The 18,031-nt window shown below is 33.3% G+C and overlaps 1 protein-coding gene across 1 annotated transcript; it reads left to right on the plus strand.

The window, feature by feature from the left end:
* The first annotated feature begins 508 nt into the window (after positions 1-508).
* Positions 509-12,445, plus strand: KaiR1D (Kainate-type ionotropic glutamate receptor subunit 1D). The gene is made up of 18 exons (XM_068761208.1): positions 509-584; positions 2,475-2,630; positions 2,717-2,901; positions 3,663-3,820; positions 3,912-4,053; positions 4,147-4,314; positions 4,415-4,435; positions 4,528-4,680; positions 5,946-6,164; positions 6,482-6,732; positions 7,017-7,196; positions 7,856-7,993; positions 8,763-8,961; positions 9,778-10,009; positions 10,855-10,970; positions 11,450-11,605; positions 11,928-11,936; positions 12,007-12,445. The coding sequence occupies exons 1-18, from the start codon at positions 509-511 to the stop codon at positions 12,157-12,159; spliced, it is 2,712 nt and encodes a 903-aa protein (XP_068617309.1). The 3' UTR covers positions 12,160-12,445.
* Positions 12,446-18,031: the final 5,586 nt, after the last annotated feature.

Genomic DNA, 18,031 nt, shown 5'->3' on the forward strand with positions numbered 1-18,031 from the left:
AACAAAATTGCGAATTTGGTTCCAAGGTTAAACAGCTAAGGCTTATAAGCATGTAGGGTCTACTTTGTCGGTATAAAATATGGTGTTATGGGCATAATAAAACAGGTCTTTCAACAACAATATTTCAAAATTTTATTGCTTATTAAATTCTAAAATCAAGACAGACATTATTGAAATAGAGGTAAAATATTCAATATACGTACAATTAAGACGTGAATGGGATATCTAAATTATTCTCTATTAGTTCTGGAATTATATTTCGAGGACGATAGAAATATTGGCCTGTATCGCACATCACAACAACCCTGTCGTTATTAATAAGGTAGATCATTTAAAGTTTTAACGGTTGATTTTACATCATATGCTAAGTTTGGTGTATACCCACCTACTAAGAGAAAAAACATTTAATTTAAATTATTTGCAACAATCTTCAGCATGAATAATTACTAACGAATCATATTATTTTCGAAAATGTTCTTCAAGTTTCCAATTGTTTTAGGATCTCACAATGAGAGGGACAAAAATAATTTTTCCAATTATACTAATTGGACATCTGTCTGCATTGCCAGATACTATAAGGATAGGTAAGTTTTTTTTATGATAAAAGGTGTTTTAATTATGAAGAACATGTCACTGTTTCCAAGGACACAATCAGGCTTGGCGCAATTATCCGGTTTCAGTATTCCTTGTGTTTAATATGCTATGGCTCCCTTATACTTACTTATTTAACGTGCGCGAGTATGTCGATGCTTACCAACGAGGCGAGGCTTACCAACTTGAGACGAGGCGCTCAGATCCAGAACTGGTAATGGTTCTGCGCTAGACAGTACTCGAGACCATGTGGTCTATCGTGTGATAACGGGATCTGTCAAGATGGCGGAGGTATTTTTAATGCTGACCATTGTACTGTAAAATCCGACGAAGTCAATTCAGAGGGCAAGGATGAAACATGTGACACCCGTTTTCAATAGAGGAGCTCCAGCAGTCTGTGTCGACCTTCAATGTCAAAAAAGCATCTCGCGCAGACTACCTAACTGAGGACATCAGCCGTGCGGCGGTAGCCGTGGAACCCATCATGTTTTCTCTCGGCTGAAGAAGAAAGAGATCGTAATACTGGTATCGTTGCACATAGAGGGAGCCTTCGATAACGCCTGGTGGCCAGTTATAAGGTGCTAACTGTCAGAAACTAGTTGCCGTTGAGACTATTCTCGAGGCAGAAAGCTCCGGATTCCTCAAATAAAGCCAATAAGATTTTCGTCCATGTATAGAAGTGGGAAGCCGGAAACAAACTTAACTTCGCCCATCACAAGACAAAGGTGATGGAGCTGATTGTTATTGTCGCGTTATTGTGGTTCTCAGAGTACCTACTGAGGTTTAAGATCAAAAGGAGTCACTGGTACATCTGTGACCCAACGGTGATTCGCGCCGTGATGCACGCGATCACTTGCTATCACGTAGGGGGCGAAACTGTCCTTTTCTTAAACCTTGCTTGTGGACGATGGTGACTGTCGCTCACCATTTCTAAGGTATTGCAGAGTAGCCGTAAAGTAGGTTACTGAAAGGAACTAAAATTACTAAAGGAGTTTAAGACCATAGTCATAATAATAGAACTTAATTTAAGATAAACCATAAACTAGTCAAATAAAACAATTAAAATTAAGAGATAAAACCAAAACATAGGAATAAAGTTTAGTTAAAATTGCGATAACAATACTAGGATAAAAATTATAATATTAAGTGTATGGATTAGAAATATGAAAGGCTAGGTGTGAAAGGTTGACCAGAATTTCAAAGGAATGGAAGTTTTTAAGACGGGTGAAAAGAAAAAAAAGGACGATAGATACTATGCAGGAAGAAAAAGGAAAACTAAAAATTAAATGTAAAAATGATTTTATCAGAAAATATAGTCCCTTACCCAACAATATGAAAGGGATTTCTCGTCCCCCAAAAAAAGAGGCCATAAGAAAAACTCTCATTAAAATTCAACTTATCTAAATAATGCTTTAACTAATGACTATCTAACTTATCGTTTGATTCTCTCATTGATCTCACAGGTGGCTTACTTAGTTAGGCTTAACTAACCTCGAGACGAACTTATCTCGAGACCCTCGAACTCCAAATGAGAGAATTACTATGCCACTTTTTTAACAAGACTTTTTTTAAAGTGCAGTAATAATTAAGCTCGCCATATCGTCCACCATGGCCGGGTAAACGTGGAGTGAATAGGCCACGCACTAGGTAGACCGGTAACATAGTCGCAGTCATTAGAAATCGCTAAATACTGGCAACGCAAGAGCGGCCACTGGGGCAATCTTTGGGGGAGGCTTATGTCTTGCAGTGGGTGTCTATTGACTCATATGATGATGAATGCTCGCAGATGATTTTGTTCTTTATTTCTTTATAAATGATTATAAAGAGTATCATTATACCCTAAGACCACTTCACTAATGATGTGTGTATATTATGTAAATAAGGTGGTCTATTCCATCCCGAGGACGATAAACAAGAGGTGGCGTTTCGTTACGCCGTGGAGCGAGTAAATGCAGACCGGGCTGTTTTACCAAGAGCTAAATTATTAGCACAAGTCGAAACTATTTCGCCTCAGGACAGCTTCCACGCGTCTAAACGAGGTTCGTAATTATCTGCGTGAAAATTATGCAAAATTTTAAATTTTACAAGGTTTTATGTTTTTTGAAAATTATGTTTACTCGCATAGTATGTCACCTTCTACGCAGCGGTGTGGCTGCAATCTTCGGACCACAGTCAGCACCAGCCGCTGCACACGTGCAATCAATTTGCGACACTATGGAGCTGCCCCACTTAGAAACTAGATGGGACTACCGCACACGCCGAGAGTCTTGCCTCGTCAACTTATATCCCCACCCAGCAGCTCTGAGCCGTGTAAGAACAAAGTACTTCTATTACAATTAGCACAACTATTTTATATTAATTTTTTTTAAAATAAAAATAGGTCTTATCAAATTATAAATTTTAAGAGGCTCTTTCACGTCAAACATCTTTACATGACAATTTTTTAATAGATTTCTAGTCCTTTCTTCCATTGTTAAGGATCGTAGCGTCTACTAACTTCGATAACAAGATGTCTCCTTGCATTCCAGCACTAGTTGGTAAATGCACCCAACCCTAGCGATATCTGGTCTAACCAATGTTTTAGGCTTTTTGCTCTTTTTTTCACTTTCAAAGTTATAACCTGGCCTTCCTATTCAAATCTAACCCTACGTAAAATTTGGCTAAAGCATTGTAATATATGTTGCAAGTAGATTGTAGATAAATGTTGAGAGATATAGAGACATTTGTGCCGTAAGCTCTGTTATATTCTCAACATACTACGCACCTACACATTTCAAAGGCATCGAATTCTCCCTTATGACGGCCTATTCACATCATAAGGTTGATTGAGAAGACAAAATACATATTCTTGCTTTTCCATATATTACTGAGTTAAATGATTGATGTCCCAGTCATAACATACGTCTTCTGATTTCTGGTTTGGTATTGTCTTTTTGAATGATTGTCAATCTAAAATACAGTTCTTTTTTAAAATCAACTAGTTTAAGTTTTTTCTTATATTTGTTATATACTATTTTCTTGTGTCTATATTCCATTACCACTAGCAAAACTAATTAGAAATAAATTTTTAGGCTTACGTAGACCTTGTTAGAGCATGGGGCTGGAAATCATTCACAATTGTTTATGAAAATAGTGATGGTCTGGTCAGACTTCAAGAGCTACTTAAAGCACACGGGCCTTCTGAACTTCCAGTTGCAGTAAGGCAGCTTCCGGATTCCCATGATTATAGGTAATGTACCGCTCCAGTAATAATTCCTGTTGATATTAAGGACTTGATAGCCTTAGGGTTTTTTAAAAGAACATTTTATTTTTAATTTAAGGCCTCTTTTAAAGCAAATTAAAAACTCGGCGGAGTCACATATTGTATTGGATTGTGCAACAGAAAGAATTCGTGATGTTCTTCAGCAAGCGCAACAAATTGGCATGATGTCTGATTATCACAGCTACTTAATAACCTCATTAGTAAGTTTTGTATGGATTTCATAGCAATATCAATAAGCTGAATAAAGAAACTATCAAATTGATGAACAATACTTTACTTTTTTTTATGTTTAGGATCTACATAGCGTTGATTTAGAAGAATTTAAATATGGTGGTACAAACATAACAGCTCTGCGGTTACTAGATCCAGAGAGATCCGATGTACAAAGGGTCGTCCGGGATTGGGTGTACGATGAAGCCAGAAAAGGTCGCAAGCTACAATTGGGTCATACTTCAGCTAAGGTAAAAAAAAATCTAAAAAATCTCCCTATTGATTTTTTTTAAATCCCTTTAATTACAAATATTCCTTAATAATTCATAATAAAATGAATTTTTTTTTCAGGAAAACATGACCTTCATTAAGGTATGTGTAAAAATGTTCAAATGAAATATTTATTTTTAACTGAGCTTTCCAATTTTGTACAGAAATCTGACTGAAATTTGTCCTTTATTCAGACGGAAACAGCGCTGATGTACGACGCTGTACATTTATTTGCAAAAGCTTTACATGATCTTGATACTTCTCAACAAATTGATGTGAAACCTTTATCTTGTGACGCTGAAGATACATGGCCTCATGGGTACAGTCTCATAAATTATATGAAGATCGTAAGTTATTACGTCCTTTTAATAATTTATTAACAAAAGTTTTTACGTATCTCATACGGACGCAGTATAGCGATCATCTTACCTTATGTTAGAATAAGATGAATCAATGAAACAATTAAGTGAATTTAACGTATATATTGAGTGATATACATTCATTATTCCATTTTATCGAAATGACAAATTTAATTTGCTCCTAAGTACTACTGATAATGTTCTTCTCATTGACAATATTTGTAAATTAATTTAGAATATAAAAAATTGGTTCATGACCGGCTTGTTATGTTGAATGTTCCAGCTACGAAATTGATAAAGTTGAATATAACTATTCAGATTGCACCCGTCACCAATCGAGTTAGAATTCGACAGTCGTTGGTTCTATTTATTAATAGCAAAAGTGATATCCACGTCATTTTTACCTGCGTAATTTTTTTAGAAGTGGTCGTATTGGTAGCTGTAAAAGTTAGCCCGATTATTCGTTAATAATATTTGATGAAGGCTTTAGGGCTCATGGTTACAACCGAATCATGATGCTAAAAGCAATCCGAGAAACAACTCAAGCCAAGATATTTCTTTTCGGAGTCTCTTACACGCAGTCACTTCACCGAGCGTATGCTTAAACAATCTAAGAGCTTGGTGGCTTCTAAATCCGGTAAAATAAATGATGCAATGACCTAAACTGAGATATTCGTGGGAAACCTCGGGCTTAGTGACAAAAAAGATGACTAGGCTAAGCTCCTTTACTATTATTGGTATTATTCTTTATTGATAAACAATTTTTTTAATGACGTATATAAAAATTAAGCTTGTTTGGCCATTATGGGTAAAAGTATGTGAATTTTGCTTTTAAAATGTTGTACAGACGCTCAGTACTCGTAAAAACCTCCTTTTAATTAGATCAAATAAACTTGTGGAAGAAAGTCTCATATATTATAATCTGCGTACTTATTTTCAAGTGATCAAAGACATACAGCCCAATTTGATAGAAAATGTTAGTAGTAAGGGTCTTAAGAGAGAGTATTTCAAAAAGTATATTTTTAATACCCACGGTGTACTAGCATCTAAAATGATTTTAATACCGATTCTAAGAAATAGATTGACAATGTTTATGTAGTTCACGATTGATATAGCTATTATTTTGGAAAATGGAAAATATAGAGTTTTCAGAAAACTTATTTAATTTATAAAGGTTTGACAGTAAATTTATTATTTATTATGGTGTATTTTACTACAGTCAATCTTAATGTAAGCTTTTGTCCAATAAATAGGTCGAAATGAAGGGACTAACTGGTGTTATAAAGTTTGACCACCAAGGGTTTAGAAGCGATTTCACTCTTGACATTATTGAATTAACGAGGGAGGGCTTACAAAAGGCCGGAACATGGAATTCCTCTGAGGGTGTCAATTACACGAGATCTTACGGCGATAATCAGAAGCAGATTGTAGAAATACTTCAAAACAAAACACTTATTGTGACAACAATTTTGGTAAATATTTTATGTGTGTGCATTAATGTAATTATACCATATACTCGTATATAATTATAAATTAATTATGTGGTTTAACATACGTAAAGACACACTACAAGACTATAAACGTTGAAAAGCAAATTTATTTTTTATTTTATTACAACTTTTTATTTATCACAACTTTCATTGATATCAATTTTAAGTCTTTTATTATGCTTTAAAATTTATGACAGAGAAATATACAGTAATATTTTCTTAAGATAGTTAATCGTTTACAAACAATTTGAAATTATACAATTCAGAATTTTCTTTACGGTATAATATTTTTTTATCAGAGTGCTCCATACTGCATGAGAAAGGAAGCAAGTGAAAAGCTCATTGGAAACGCGCAATATGAAGGTTACGCCATTGATCTCATTCATGAGATATCAAAGATTCTTGGCTTCAATTACACCTTCAAACTTGCACCTGACGGTCGCTATGGATCTTTCAATCGTGAAACTAAAGAATGGGATGGCATGATAAGGGAATTGTTGGAGCAAAGAGCAGATGTTGCGATTGCCGATTTGACTATAACTTACGACAGGTATGAAGTTTTTATTGCAACATTAATTCAATTTGTAACAATTTTAATATTTTTTCTTATAGCACTTTACTGCTATATACACAAGAGTACCGGCTGATTCGGTGCTGGTCACCAATATTTTTGAAAATGGAGGAACGAAACAAATATTAAAATGATAAAAAACAACGATCTGTTTTTAAAACATTATGATCATTAAACAAGTATATGATTTTCATTTCCTTTTGTTTTAAAACACAGAACAAAATGTAATGTCTTATTTATTTTAAATATCATATTTTTAACAGGGAACAAGTTGTCGATTTTACGATGCCTTTCATGAATCTCGGCATTTCGGTTTTGTACCGGAAGCCTATAAAGCAACCGCCGAACCTATTTTCATTTTTGTCGCCCCTTTCGCTGGATGTTTGGATTTATATGGCCACGGCTTACTTGGGAGTGTCTGTACTTCTATTTATTCTTGCCAGGTATGTACGAACCACTGTTACAAAATTTATTTTTTAATCCTGTATTAATTTTTGATTATTACTATTTCAATATATAATATGAATTTCTCAGGAGCCAGGACGTGTTTCGCCTCATTAATATATCAACTAATACTGTTACATTTAAAAACTATGCAATTTACTACCGAAGTTATTTTCCATAAATCGTGAATATTTAACGTGTTATCTATAATATGAAGTTGATTCACTAGGTTCACGCCTTACGAATGGCATCCAACGCACACACCTGAAGGCGAAAAACTGGAAAACATTTTTTCTCTAGCCAATTGTTTGTGGTTTGCTATCGGATCTCTCATGCAACAAAGTTGTGATTTTCTGCCCAAGTAAGAAAATACTCAAATATAGCCGTTACAGAAACGCAATTGTAGATTTAATGCGTTTCAAATTATAACAACAGTGACCGCAGCGAATTCGACCAGAATGAATAGTATTGGTTATTATGTTTAGGTCTTATTGAATATTATATGTGGATTGTTTTCAAACACCGAAATAAAATATTTTCGCTTTAATCTGGTTTAAAATTATGTTTGTATACTTATATAATAAAAAAAATAAAGTAACGAGTGTTGGGTGATATATGAGATATACGCGACATTTTAATGGGCCGTATTTGGGCGCAGGTTCAGCCCATACGAGTGGGACAGCCCCAGGAACTGTCTTGACGAGCCACCGGTGCTGGAGAATCAGTTCACTCTGTTGAACTCGCTATGGTTCACTATTGGATCCTTGATGCAGCAAGGTTCGGATATCGCACCGAAGTAAGTCTGTCTTGGCTCCCACAGATAACATCACCGACGGTTGCCAATATTTGACTGTTTATAATTAAATTAAATAAACACATCATATGAAATGAGAACGTTCGTGTTGATTTACGTAGTTGTGTTTGAAATGAAACAAAACTTTCTTGATTATATTCTAAATTTCTGAGTTCTTTCGGCTACAAAGTGGAAAATTAGTTTCGCTAATTAGTTTTGAATCCACCCTCAACCCTTTGTAAACTTCAAGCATTGGCGGTCGCCTATGAAGTCAAATTTAAACAATGATCATACATTAACAGACAATGGTGTTTAATACAAATTGTTTTAATGTACTTCTGTTGCTAATTGTACAGTAATTCAAATTCCATGTTCATTTGAAGCACTTGAGATTCTGGGTAGTATCGACAGCTTGCTGCATCAAGTTAATAATTAGAAATATGTAGATTAATCAATTGCTAGTATCCATTCGAATTATAAATTCAATTAACATTATAGCATATAATTAATGATTTATACGACTTTTTTTAGTTCATTATTGTTTTTTTTTATTTTTTTTTATAGTGTGATCTGTCATTGCTATGGAAAATTGAAAGCGCGACCAGATTCACTGTACAATTTTACATTTACAAGCTTTTATCTTGCAGCATAACTTAAGATTATAATTAATAGAATCATTATTATTTTGCCTGACATTCTTAATATTTTTATAATTATCATATGGTGCTAAGAACTCAAATGGTTTTTAAATAGATATTTTAAATCTACACAGGGCTGTTTCGACACGAATGGTTGCGGGTATGTGGTGGTTCTTCACATTGATTATGATATCTTCTTATACTGCGAACTTGGCGGCATTCCTAACTGTAGAACGTATGGACTCTCCCATTGAAAGCGCTGAAGACCTTGCTAAGCAGACTAAAATTAAATATGGAGCCTTGAAAGGAGGCTCTACTGCTGCTTTCTTTAGGGTAAAAAATATTTTCATTCTATATATGTTTGTCATTTACTAGCTAATTAGTTTTAATAGTAAAGATTATTCATTGTGTTAAGATGGCTTTCACCTGCTGGATGCATGGTACACAAATAACGTTTGCAGAAAAAAAAATTGTTTCAGGAAAAGTTTTGTACCTTACCCTTTATTTGTTATTAAACATTTTGAACGTTTTTTTAATCTAAATTTTATAGTATGACAGATACTTTCCCAATGACGCCCTTGAACGCCGGATTAAATTTTGGGAAGAAAAGTAATTTTTTTTTTAAATTTTCATTTATTTTCCTTTATAAATCAGGACTAAAAACTGAATAAAACTGAATCCGATGTTATTTCTAGGAAGTCTGACCCCGGAGTACAGTATTAAATTTTTCTAGTGCATATAAATCCTCCATGTGCAAATGTTTGTGTAGAATATAATAAACTATTCCATCTCCAACATAGATGTTGTATATAATTTCCATATATATGATTCGCTGATTTTGTTATATCGAATTTTTCAAACAACTGTCAAAGGAGGGCATTTCCTACATCCTTCAAATATAAGCGACCGCACCATAAACTCCTTATACCAGTGAAGATAAAGAATGTTTTAAATTTAAGTGATTCAATTTTGTAAATAAACCGCGATCGCCAGAATTCCATTCCACACATAATAGTTATTTTCGCAAAACTTTCTAAGTGGCCGACGTAGCGTTCTTATGAAATTGCTGTTAAATGATTATTACGCTTTAAAATGATTGAGCATTTTTGAAATATATTTATCTTTCTTATTGTTACTGTTTGGATACAGGACTCAAACTTTTCGACATATCAAAGAATGTGGTCATTTATGGAATCGGCCCGACCATCCGTGTTTACAAGTAGCAACAAAGAAGGTGAAGAACGGGTGATGCGTGGCAAAGGCTCTTATGCTTATTTAATGGAGTCAACGACCATCGAGTACGTCGTCGAAAGAAACTGTGACCTTACGCAAGTCGGTGGAATGTTAGATTCGAAGGGTTATGGAATCGCAATGCCCCCCAGTAAGAACAATTTTTATGATTTTTCTTAACAGTTACAATTTTTTTGTTATTTCAAGTGTCCTCAGTGGTGGGTATGTAAAATAGTTTTTTTAAATCATATGTGCACTTTTTAAGTTACGTTTAGTCATTCAATAAATTACTGATTGCTCTGTTCCCATTTGAGCAAACAGAGTTATAAATTAAATACTAAGATCTATTTTTGGATAGCGTCTATCAAAATTATTTACATCTCATGCAATCAATAGACTTGTTCGTGTCCAAAATCTGTATATATAAAACGTAGTCGTGTTACACTATTGATAACTCAAGAACGGCTGGAACGGCTTTTGTATTTTTTTTTGTTTTTGGATTAATCTTCGTCCGAATAAAGATAATAAACATAAAATTATTACACCCATCAATAATAAAAAATAAAAATAAAAATTTTGTTCAAAACTGAATTAAGTACTATGTAAATTAGTATATCTGAAATCTGCGCATTCATTGACCGATCCGCCTAGCAAGCGGAAAAATGTACGTCCGGTCAGCTATTATATAATAAAAAGGTAACAGTTTAACCTAAATATGACGGTAAACTAAACTTGCATGGATGTAAAAACAGACACAAACTTCTATACTCGTATTTGAATCGAAGTATCTATTTCTAAAATACATTTGCATCAAAAACAAACTAAAGTTAAGTGAAAAGTAAGTTATATGCAAAATAAGTTACACTTTTTGGTATATTTTTTTTTACTTCTGCGTTTCTTTTGGACCGTCACACATCTTTCCGTCATGTATCTAAACGTAAACGGAATGTAATTAAAAATACCGGAACATGTTAAAAATAGAAATAAACATTCTAGATTCACCATACCGTACTGCAATCAGCGGAGCAGTTTTAAAGTTGCAAGAAGAGGGAAAATTACACATTTTGAAAACAAAATGGTGGAAAGAGAAACGTGGAGGTGGTTCCTGTAGAGTAAGTATATTTATATTCGCAATACTTTATTAACGTAGAAACAAATACTTAACCAGTGTTATAAATTACTATAAAAACCACGACCAGTAAGGTCCCTACCACCAGACCAATTGGGGGTCGCAACAACCAAAGCAGCAAAAGCTCTGAGATGACTGAAACCGACGCCATAATCGGCTAAGACAAGCATGCCTTTAAAGTATAATATTTAAAAACAACCAGTAAGGGTTACTCATAGCATAGCGCAGAAGAAACTAATGTAATGGCCTAATAATTATATTATATTTGGTAAGATAAAAATCTATACGGTCGCAATACACCCTTTTTTTAACTGTATTTGATATAATTCTATTACTTGCTATTTTTGACTCCGTAACTTAACTTACTTTGAGTACTTTTTACTTTACATTTATTTTATGTTCGAAGTCTGCTTTAGTAATCTTATTACAAATTTAATATAAATACATGATTGGATTAATCAGGATGAAACCTCAAAATCGTCTTCAACCGCTAACGAACTGGGTCTCGCTAACGTGGGCGGCGTGTTCGTTGTGCTTATGGGCGGAATGGGAGTAGCTTGCGTCATTGCCGTTTGCGAGTTTGTTTGGAAATCGAGGAAAGTGGCTGTGGATGAACGGGTGTGTAGTACAGTACATACATTTTACTACAAATTTGCATTAATTTCATGTTAATTTCTTTTAATTATTTTGCACAGTTAATTAATACAGAAATTCATTTTATGTGACATATTTATGATCGATTAAATCGCTTTTTCATTTTGTTCTAGGTTTATTTTTGAATGTACGTTATATAGGTAACAAAATATTTTAACTTATTTTAGTAGCCGCTAGATCGGATACATGAAATATATTTAAATAATAAATAAATGCCTTCATTTTGTTTAGTGTGTGTAATGAATGTAATTTTTGTCAATGCTGCTGTTTGAATATGGAATCGCAGAAAGAAGAGGTAAACTTTTTCTGAGCGTTTAATTGTGTTGTTATAATCAAAATCCTGTTTATGTGCTTTGTGGGCTTAGGCTTCCCTTTGTTCGGAAATGGCTTCGGAACTACGATCGGCGTTAAAGTGTCCGAGCAGTAGCGGTAGCGGCGGCGGGGCCGCGGCCGTAAGAGACGGAGCTGTGTCTCCCTACCTGCACTACGGTTTTAGTACGAAAAGCCAATTACACTAGCGCCGGGACTCAACCTCCTCGCTGACAAGCGATGTGTAGGCCTAAAGACAATCTAATATTAATTTAAAAACACTGCCGGAATTACGAGCACTCGTGCGGTAGGTATCGACAAACGTATGATAAGTTCGATGTTTAGGTAAATACGTGTATCCCTATATTAAAATCGTATGTGAAACTTTTATTGTTACGTAGAAAAAAACCGTTCAAAGATTAACGAATGTTATATCACTGTATTCAATTCGAATATCTAATTAATAATAGAAATTTAATCGCCAAATTTGTACCTCGTGCCAAATAATAAGTTTTAGATAATAAGCTTGTAAATATTACGACCCTATTGACAAGGTTGATCATCATTAATAATTTTAAATTCATTAAATTAGAATAAGGAAAATGAACGCATCTATGTTCTGCTCAGTTATATACAATAACGAATTGTTGTAAATATATTTATCTACACGGACAATGTTTTTAATAACAAGATTTAGAGTAACATTTGTTTATGTATTAAGAAATATTTAAAATTATGTGTCATAAATTTATCAAATATTTATCCCAAAAATATAAGTATAAGTAAAAGTCAAGTTGGATCTCCATAAATTTTATGTTTAAATTCTTTATATATATAGTTTTACTCTCATGTTAAGATAAAAAGGATTCATGAAATATTTCTACAATCTAATCTAAATTAAGCTCAAACTGTGCCAAGATGTTCGATAAATATCTGTACCAAAATTTTGTAAAAGCAATGAACGAATAAATCTTTTTAACGATTAGAGTTTTATTCGTGTTTCATTTCAAATTAATTTTCAATTTTAATCACATTAGTATAAAAGTCAGTCCGCTGGTCAATCCTGAAGTTTGGTAACTGGTGCAAGTCACTAGTAATCAATCAATGTTGATGAAAATGACGTCAGTAATTAAAAATAATATATGATACCGTTGGAGTGACGAAAGCAAAAAAATTAATTAAAAAAATCTAAAATATTATTTGTGTCACCAAAATAACTTTGGATTGATTTAGGTTGTATGATTATTTCGCCGGTTTAAAAAATTTATAAGTATAAATTAGAAATAGAACTGATTTAAAACTACAATAAATTAAATAGGAAGAAAATTAATGCACAAAACCTAACTATTTTTAAACAGCCGTATTCACCCTTTTATATTGCCGGTGTAACCTTGAAGTATTCGTCGTTTCACACCATAGACATAGGCCATAGAGGCCTAGAGGCCTCCCCGAAAAATATCTATGGGGGTTATACCATAATCGTCACGCTTGGCAGGCGGGTTGGCGATATACAAAGTGTAAACTATGTAAGATTGTATCCCGTGAATTGAACCCACGACCTACGATTGCAAGTCTAAATCCTGTACCGCTAGACTACCAAAGTTCTTTCTCGTTTTATAATTATGTCTAAATTTTTTAATCAAATCTGAAATTAATGATAATTTAATGTGCACAAAAACATCATTTTTATATAAAAACAATGTACATACCAGAGCAAAAACAAATTTAGAATACTAATTCTAAAACTACTTGATTAAGTAAATCTATCTATACTATCTATGTCTATACCCAAAATTGGCTATTTACAAAGAATGTTATGTATGTTAACTGTTACTACTTTGTTATGACTTCATATAAGATAATACACTTAGGGAATTATGTCTTCGACTTCAGGCTATTTTAATGTTAATGAAAAATGTAGTTTCATATTCTTGAATTATTTTTGCCTGTTTTCCTCAGGTCTGAGGCATTTATTATCCGAACTGATAATAAACTCATCTTCAGGTCAAAGAGGATTTTCGTGCATCCAATGTTGATTCATGAATTTTTGAATTTTAACTTCACGCAAAGCCTAAATTTTACTGACAGTGAAAACATTTTCTGTTAGTCAACTCTGAGTACGAAAGATTGACAGTACCTGCCAAAAGGTATCAATTTGTTTCAGTGATGGTTTACGAGACATTCTGTATAATAAATAGGAAGGATCTTTTCAACGTTATAGTTAATAAAACAATAACCTATCATTTTAAAATACACAACACAATATTTTGATAATAAATACCAGGTTATTTTAATAATACGTATCTGGCAGTGGCTAGTAATTAAAGTGCATATTGGGGTCAATTTAAACAGTAACAATAGAATGAGGTTACGAATAATAAAGGACAGTGCATTATTGTTCCTGCTATGAATACCTCTCCGCACTCTATATTTTATGTTTATTTTATGTCTAAAATATCAAACACTTCTTGTTTTTCATTTCACAGTGCGAAACAATAGTCGGGAGTAAGATAATTTAAAAAAATATTTTAGGCAGCGAAAAGTATTAAAGGTATTTTTAAAATATATAAAAGTAAGTTCCGGCATAATATGAAATATAACAATGGCATGTGACCAATAATATTTTATTAAATTACTATCGTATGGTAAATCTTACGAAAAATCTCACGTAAATACAAATCGCTTACTACTATAAAATTTGTATGTGTGCTTAATAGGTTTTTATGCCAATAGATAGCCAAACACAATTACATAGTATTACAAGTGTGATGTAAAAAATTAAAATAACAAATGTTTGGAACCAGTCCTATTGCAAATTTATAGGGTAGGTCTTTGTCCAGGGGTGGACATCCTACGATTAAAATGATATCTATCCTGTGTATGTCGCCTGCCTAACGCCATTTCAGCTCGTCAATCCGCTGGACTAAGTCGGTAACATTCGTTCGCTTTAGGATCTCTATAGCCGTTTCGTTTTTGTAGAAAAATCGCAAGCTTGCTAATGAGAATCGAAGTTACTGGCATTCAAGTAATACACAGACCTTCGTACTGTCGACCTCGTAAACCTTCGTCACGAGACACAGAAAATTATGGAACGAGAAGACGTTTCCATCATTTTTTATTTCTTTTATTTTTTTAAAGTAGTTTTTAATTAAATCTTACAAAATGTAGGTGCACATAAAAAGTCCCGAAGAAAAAAATTATTGATCCGTAAAGAGCTCAATTAAAAATGCTAAACTATTACTTTCGTGGTAAATTATAAACCTGGAATAAATTTTAAGCATGTTCTTTTTACTAATAAAAATTCCACTAAGTTGCTTGAATTTTTTCAAAGCATGTTTCTGCAAGCGTACGTTCTGTAAATATATGCGAACTTTGTGTTAATTTGTAGAGTTAATTCAGTGAATTTATGCACTACATAGACATTTTCAATTCCAATTACGCAACTTGTATTTAATTTTTTTAGTTACTTTTAACGTAACTAGCACTATTAAAACTATCGAAGTGGTTACATCTTCTACTCAAAGACACTTTTCAATGAAACAATTTACGGTTCAGGCGAAGACTTAGATCGAATCAACTATCTTTAATATACTTTGTGAGAAATTCATATTCCACGTTCCATATTTAATTTTACGTATATGAAGCTATTACTAATATATAAAAGTTTAACAAGCACGAACTTTATTATAGATACCCTGTACTAATAATCAGAGAGTAACATCGTCATATTTTCAGCGAAATGAGGTCCAATTGTATGATAGGTGTCCCAATATATTTCCAAAAGGATCAGACATCGACATAGTTAATAGCTGGGAATCTGCCAGAGATTCCTAACAGCCCCTGTTCCGCTGCTACCATAGTTGATGCCAGTGACAGGATTAGAGGAGCAGTCCTAGACTGTGCCAATTTTGGCCACTTGGCATGTTAATTTTTATTTTAAATATATTCGGAAGTAAAGTGTTAGGGTGTAATTAAAAGATGTTTGTAACACTTTATCAATTTATTTAACGCACGAACAAATATTTGTTAACGCTTGAGGGCGAGTAAAAAGAACGTGCATTCGCCGTGGGATCCTGGGGCGCACTGAGCTCCGCGACCGAGCGACAGCGGGCAATAGAACAAAGCTGCGCCTTTGTTGTTTGAAACAAAAGGTCTGCGCCCGCGTCACCGGTGCGTGCGCGTGCCCACTGCACTACGTCGGCACACTAGGCTCGCCCGTCGGTTCCGCTCGCCCACAAAATCTTACACCAATTATTCATCCAGACATCACATTAGCGCATCTACGACTCCCACAGAAGATACTGTGAGACCCTCCTCCGTAAATATTTTTTTTTTAGCCACCTCATACGTCAACCGCAGAAGGCGTAAGTATTCTATGTACTGGTACCCCTCAATTAGTAACGGCAGTAGGTAATTTTGCAACAGTTAATTCGCCTTGCATTTTTATAATTATAACAAATCCTTCATGGGTCGGGTTGCACGCATATAAAGTAACACAAAATATCTTAGACTTTTCTTTTCATAGTTTTAAATCAAAAATTAAATTACATAAATTTATTATTGGTCAAACTAAAGTAATCTTGGGTTTTGACACATTTACACGGTTGATATTGTAAACACCATTTACAATATAAGTTTTATTCTTAAATTTAATTAATATCCAAAGAGCAACTATTAAATTTCTGTTTGGCTCTTCTCAGAATATCAACATTCTGAGCCTGTAAAAGCCTTATACTAAAAATCTTAAAATAATTGACTAAACAAAAGTATATACAATTGCCTACTTGAATTTAAATATTTTGAATATTTAAAAAACATACTTAGAATTTACGAATATCACATTATCGTGTCAAAACGCTCAAAATATACCATATATAAAGTCAGATAAAAGTTAATATTTAAACGGGGTACGGTGTATCACAAGCAGTTTCCATATATTGATCTATTTCATAGCTCCACAGAGACTGTTTGTCTTCACCGCATTCTGAATTATGACGTACGCATGACTAGCTCTCATTGAGGAATCAATTGCTAAATTTAAAAAAAAGCAAACAAAAAATACAACTTTTTGGATTTTTTAACATCTTAACCGTTATTTGATTGCATAATTACTTACAATTTATTCCATTTATAAATCAATGTTACCATCTTTGTGATTATGTTTTGTTACATTTGGTGTCTGAAAGAACCTGAAGTATAACCATATTCTAAATACAAATTTTATACGTAATAAATAAATAAATTATACAGTAATATTAAGTATAAGTGTAAAAGCAATATAAATGTGAACGTTAAGCTCATTTATCAACAAAAATCTAAAGCTAAAGCTTTTACAGCTATTTCCAATCAACTTGTATAAAGTCACTATGGAGTATGTGATGCGTCAGATGAATGACTTCTTACACTACAGTCTTCAGGGACATATAGTAAACAATAAATAATTTTAATATATAGTAATCCAAATTGATTTGTGGACACCACACATTAAATGACAGCAAATGCAGTGCATGGTTACATCTCTTTCATGCATTTATTATTATTCATCTTGTATTAAAACCATGAAACCACAATCATAATATGAAGTATTATTATCAATTTATACTATTGATGTCATTCACTAGTTGCATAAGAAATTAGGTGATTTGCATGTCCGTTAGAAGATGTATATGTTATAACAATGCACGGGTTCCGTGGGTTTTACATTTCGTGTATGGTGACTGCTTCCGACGGCTTGTGACACACTGAGGTCCAAACACCCGAACATAACACTGTTGTCAAGGTTCCGTTTGATATAGGTACAAGAATTATACTATATATTTCGCCATCGACTTATAATTGCATCTCATCGTTATGTTTTTTTATATATGTATGCTAAAAGACTTCGTCTTGGCCAAAAAACTAATACAAATTAAAAGTATTTCAGAATATTCAACAATTCAGAATAAATAAGTTAGGTTTACACTACTAACCTATTGTAAATCTTTAGGACAGGTCTATGTCTAGTTTTGGACATTCTATGACTTAAATGATGATTACGACTTAATTTCTTTACTTAATATTCAAATATTAAAACAACGATTA

Source organism: Battus philenor, unplaced genomic scaffold (genome assembly GCF_028537555.1).
Source record: "Battus philenor isolate CCGP_79_NKW_IND1 unplaced genomic scaffold, ilBatPhil1.0.hap1 SCAF_14, whole genome shotgun sequence".
In the NCBI taxonomy this organism is placed as follows: Eukaryota; Metazoa; Arthropoda; class Insecta; order Lepidoptera; family Papilionidae; genus Battus; species Battus philenor.

Bases quoted from the DNA above. Each gene is read 5' to 3' on its own strand.
- KaiR1D (XM_068761208.1), top strand. From the start codon at position 509: ATGAGAGGGACAAAAATAATTTTTCCAATTATACTAATTGGACATCTG. The intron at 2,902-3,662 runs GTAAGAACAAAG...ATAAATTTTTAG, and splicing joins ACCCAGCAGCTCTGAGCCGT to GCTTACGTAGACCTTGTTAG. The intron at 8,962-9,777 runs GTAAAAAATATT...GTTTGGATACAG, and splicing joins CTACTGCTGCTTTCTTTAGG to GACTCAAACTTTTCGACATA.